We start from the raw sequence: 5,207 nt of genomic DNA on the forward strand, positions 1-5,207 counted from the left end.
TTGCGGAGGCTGAAGAGGTCCAGGTGCCCTAGTCTCTCCTCATAGGGCTTGGCCTGCAAGTCCTTAACCATACGAGTGGCCCTTCTCTGGACCCTCTCCAGGTTATCCACATCCCGCTTGAAGTGCGGCGCCCAAAATTGCATGCAGTACTCCAACTGCGGTCTGACCAGCGCCCGATAGAGGGGAAGTATCACCTCCTTGGTTCTGTTTGTCATGCATCTGCTGATGCACGATAAAGTGCCGTTAGCTTTTCTGATGACTTCATCATACTGCCGGCTCATGTTCATCTTGGAGTCCACTAGGACTCCAAGATCCCTTTCCGCTACCATGCTGCCGAGCAAGTCATTTCTTAGGCAGTGGGTGTGCTGGTTGTTTTTCCTCCCTAGGTGCAGCACTTTGCATTTCTCCTTGTTAAATTGTATTCTGTTGTTTTCTGCCCATATGTCCAACCTGTCCAGGTCTGCTTGCAGCTGTTCCCTGCCCTCTGGTGTGTCCACTTCTCCCCACAGTTTTTGTATCATCCGCAAACTTGGACAGAGTACACTTCACTCCCTCGTCCAAGTCCCTGATGAAGACATTGAAGAGTATTGGTCCAAGGACTGAGCCCTGCGGGACCCCACTGCCCATGTCATTCCAGGTTGATACTGACCCATCCACTACCACTCTCTGGGCATGGCCCTCTAGCCAATTTGCCCCACACCAGACTGTGTAATCATCCAAGTCAGAGCCTCTTAATTTGTTCACCAGATGTTTAACCATAACGTCAATCTCAGCAGGCTCAAAGCTGGCAGGCCCTGGAGTAATTTCAGACGCGCTGCTTGTCCCTGCTAGTTTCTGCTGCGTCACAGCGTGTTTCCTAGTTAAGTTTCACTGTGCCTTCTGCCGGGCGAAAGGAGAGGTCCTTGTAAACTGTGACCTCTCGGGAAAGCACCGAGACAGACTGTACATGGTGTTGTCAAATGCACAGAGCAAACAAACGGCTGCAGCATTTTGTTCTAGAAATCCTGCAGTACTTAACAGCAGACTGAATTGTCAGACAGGTGTGGTTCGGCTGGGGGCTGTGACTAGCTTGTTGATTAAGGTGAGAAGGAACCGGATCCTAACCAGGATTGTATTTTTGCTCCGTTAATCCTACATCACTAAAGAGGTGGTTCGTTGTGGTAGTCAGTTAATTTAGTTAGTTCCAAAAGCCCACACCTCTTTGATCCAGTTAGCCTGCAGGGTGCCCCCCTGCCTTGCCAGTCTGTTAATTTTGCATTTAACATAATCCTATGGCTTTCAGCTAAACTATGATCGCCCAGAAAGACCTTCATTCTCTCTCGGAAGAGGTCAAGAGATGGAGAGAATCGTAGGAAATGAGGGGTGAAGGCACCTCAGGAGATCACATCCAGTCCAACCTGCTGCTCAGAACAGGACCAGTCCCAACCACATCATCCCAGCCAAGGCTTTGTCTAGTCTTAAAATCCTCCAAGGATGGAGATTCCACATCCGTGCTGGGGAGCCTGTTCCAGTGCTTCACCACCTTCCTAGGGGGAGAGTTTTTTCCGATATCTAACCTGAATTTCCTTTGCTGCAACTTGAAACCATTGCACTCTGCTCACCAGCTGGGTGCCACCAGATCCTTTGAAGAGAGCCCCAAAGTGTAAGGAGATGAGCAGATCATGTCTGAGCACGGCAGATCCCTCACTCGCACTACCCAGCCCCTTGGCCCAGGGGGTTAGCACTGGAATATATAGGTTAGCTTTTGAAATCAGGTGCTGCTCAATTCAGACCAGTCCAGCTCCATCCTCTTTGGAACCACCCTTCAGGGAGTTGAAAGGTGCTGTTTCCTCAGCAGTGTGTTCTGGTGGTTAACTTCACTTACAAGTTAATTCTTACCTGAAGGCCTGGTTCTAACGTCCTGCCCTTGGCTCTTGTTGTGCCTTTCTGGTGAATAGAGAAAAGTGCTCCTTGGTACTTGGGTCTCTCCTGATGAAGGTACAGAGGCACCATCAAGTGCCTCAGTGGTTTTGATAAACTGCTTGCATGCAAAATCTCTCAAGGCATGTTGTCCTTCAAAGTGGGGGGGAGCATAATACAGTGGTGCCCAGCCAGGTCTGTCCATGGGCTGGATCCTGTCCACAGATCTGAACCAGCTACATGGTGCTTGGGAATTTGGCAGCAGATAGATGGTGATAGTGTTTAATTGCCGCCACTTCCCCACTGCCAAATTTCCAGACCCCTGGAGAGCCCCACAGGCTAGCTGACATAGCTCTAAGGGCTGAAACAGGCCTGCAGCCCGGGGCTGAACACACTTGGCATAGTAGATTGACTGAATGATACACCTGAACCACAGACCCTTGTGTAAATGGGACGTGGCCCAGCTTTCTTTGTAGAGCTTGCATGCTACCTGCCTAGCTGTGCTCTGTACAGTGCAATTGCCAACTCCCTGCTGCTCCTTTTCAGCGGTTGACCTGCCCTGTGATGCATATTTGGCGCAGCGGGGAAATCCCCGGATCGAGTGGAAGTTTGAGAAGGACGAGACCGTGACGCTGCTCTACAGGGACTCTCAGTTCACAGGTATAGACCTCTGCGTAGGGGCTGTGAGTGATCCAGGGGGGTTGCTAAGCTGCTTCAGGTTGTAACTTCCCAGCAGATGTAAGGAGCTGCAGGTGTTGGCACAATACAGTGCTTTGCAGCTGGAAGGCAGTGAAAGCACTCGCGGTAACACAACTGGATCCCAGGGGTCCCAGACACCCAGAGCAGGACCTGTGCATTCTGGGTGTGCCAAGGCATTGCAAAGGCAGGTGAGAATCAGTCAGCCCGTCGTTTTGTGCAGTCTGCCCTGCCCATGGCATTCTTGCCCTTTCTGGCCACCTGCAGCTTAGCTTTCCAGAGGGAGCGAATAGTCTGAAAGATTGCAGTAATATTGATGGATCTGCTCTTAAGTGGTTGGAGGAGTCGACTTCCTGAAGTCATGCAAGAAGAAGCTTTCCAGATTGAACAGTTTGAGAGAGTGGGGAAAGAGCTGTAGGAAAAGAAATGTGGCCGATTAACTGTAGATTAGCTTTCAATTTTGTTAAAATCCAGGCCCTCCTTGGAAAATACCAGCATGTAGTTTTTGGTTTTTTGACTACAGAAAAGCAGGTATCTTGTAAGTTTTGGATGTTTTGTATTAGAAATGCTTGGATTGATCTTTTGAATCTTGTGCAAGTGTTTACATACCTAGCGGTGCTGTTATTGTGCGGCATCCTTAAAAGAAGCTCATGACTCGCTGGGGTGTCCCAGCACCCCAGGAGAGAATTGCTGCCTTCACAGGTGGGTCATACTGGGATGTGAGCAGCCTAATGTCAACCCTTCCTGAAGGAATGGGACCAGTGCCCCTATCTGCCTAGCTCTCAGGGATTGGGCCCCCTGTGCTACACCAGATAGGGGTGGGGGCTTCCTTTGGAGGCATTTGGAGGGGTGGGAACAGCCTTTCCTCTGGTGTTGACTTACTCGGTGTTGCACACACCTTCACGCCCACGTGCCTCCTCCTGTTTCTCCACAGAACCGTACAAAGGCTGCCTACAGTTCACACCCTCATCGATCCACTTCAGTTCGGTGACCCGGAAGGACACTGGGAAGTACATCTGTGAGGTCCTGGGGGAGAGCGGTCAGCTCTCCAGGTCGGAGGTCAACCTCGTCGTCCAAGGTACCTGCCCCCTCCTGTAGCAAGTCGCGTGGGGGCTGGCTGCACGGAGCTGAGGCGCAATACCCCTTCAGCCAGCCCACTTTGGAAATAGCAGCAAGAGGAGTGGGACCTGATCAGATCAGCACTGTTTGAAGGGGCATCCTAATCCTGTGCTGCTCTTTTTGGTACAATTGAAGTCTGTTGTGGAGAAAAGAGACCTGCCAGCGGATATGTAGCCCATTGCGTGGCAAAGAAGGAAGCATCCTACCAGTGCTAGTCCTGCTAGTGTTTCTGTAAGGGGAGGGCTGACATGTCACCATTCCCATGCTGGCAGGTCAGGGACATATGGTTGGCATACATTTAGTTTGTCTCCTGTGTAAGTGCTGTCTGTCCCATTTGTGGCATGGTGGAGCATGCTGTCAGCGCTGGCCTGATCTTCCTTTGCCTTTTCCTAGCTGGGAAGGTAACGCCATGTGGTAACAGCTCACAGGGAGGTGATGGCCTTGCCCTCCCTCGGAGAAGGAAGTCAGATGCTTGTTTGCAAAAAAAGATGATGGAACCTAGGTCCTCAAACTGGGTGTGGACACACAGGCCAAACCCTGCCTCCATGATCACCGGTCCCTATGTGCTAAGTCCTGTGCTTACCTTGTGCTGTTGTAAGCCCTGGAGGGAGGCAGCTATTGACTCTGTTGGGGGGCCTTGGCTGGAGATCTGCAGGGTTGGGGAAGGGACTTGTCCTAGTGCCCAGTTGAATGAATTCTGGGCTTTCACTTTCCTCCAAAGCACCAGACTGGCCCTGGCTAGAGACGAGACACTGGATGGGGTTGGCAGTGCTCTGAGAAACCTTCCTTGGTGCCTGGCTGATGTCAGCTGCCCAGGGTCAGAGAATTGCCAGATACAGGTCAGGTCAGGAAGGCCTGGGAGAGGCCTTGGTGCATCCTCTGCCCTTGCAGGGGCCTTGCATCCTTGCTGTGAAAATGGTCCCTGTGGGGCTCATCTTGTGCCAGGAAAGCTTCCTCTGCCCTAACAGTGCCTGCTCCTAGCCACGATGAGAACTTTGCTCACAACTATTGTGAAAACTCAGATGCTTCAAAGCCAGTTAAGACCAAAGCCTGGTTCCCTTCCCAGCATTGAGATCGATTTGGCCAAGCAGTTTCTCTTGGCATATCCCAGTATTGGAGCAGGTAGGAAACAGGCTGCTTCCCTGGGGCCAGTGCTGACCCCACACCTTTTCAGCTCCCACCAGTGGCAGGCTCGAGCTCAAGCAGTCACTTGTATTCATCTCCCCAAGTGAGTGCAGTGAATATGATGCCCTGTTACCCTCTGCCTTGTTACAGCCATTAGTCAGAGGAGATGGATGGACAGTGGTGCTGTTCTGATTTGGTTTCATTTTAAGTACCACTTATGGTGGCAGCAATGACTGCTCCAGAGCTCTGGCAGTGAAGAATGGGGAATATCTTGCCCAGGGTCATAAAATCATAACAACTGAGGTTTGGAAGGGACCTCAGGAGGTCACATCTGGTCCAGCCCCGTGCTCAAAGTAGGAACATACCCA

General features: G+C 51.4%; 1 protein-coding gene across 1 annotated transcript in view; it reads left to right on the forward strand.

Annotated features, from left to right (window-relative positions):
- Positions 1-5,207, forward strand: part of LOC102383480 (junctional adhesion molecule A-like) — a gene marked incomplete at its 5' end in the record, with an annotated part of 26,948 nt that overhangs the window by 1,905 nt on the left and 19,836 nt on the right. Inside the window, 2 exon segments of the mRNA XM_025214479.1 lie at positions 2,446-2,559; positions 3,530-3,673. Of these exon segments, the coding sequence (XP_025070264.1) occupies positions 2,446-2,559; positions 3,530-3,673 (258 nt within the window).

The sequence above is a fragment of the Alligator sinensis genome, unplaced genomic scaffold (genome assembly GCF_000455745.1).
Source record: "Alligator sinensis unplaced genomic scaffold, ASM45574v1 scaffold463_1, whole genome shotgun sequence".
NCBI classification, from domain to species: Eukaryota; Metazoa; Chordata; order Crocodylia; family Alligatoridae; genus Alligator; species Alligator sinensis.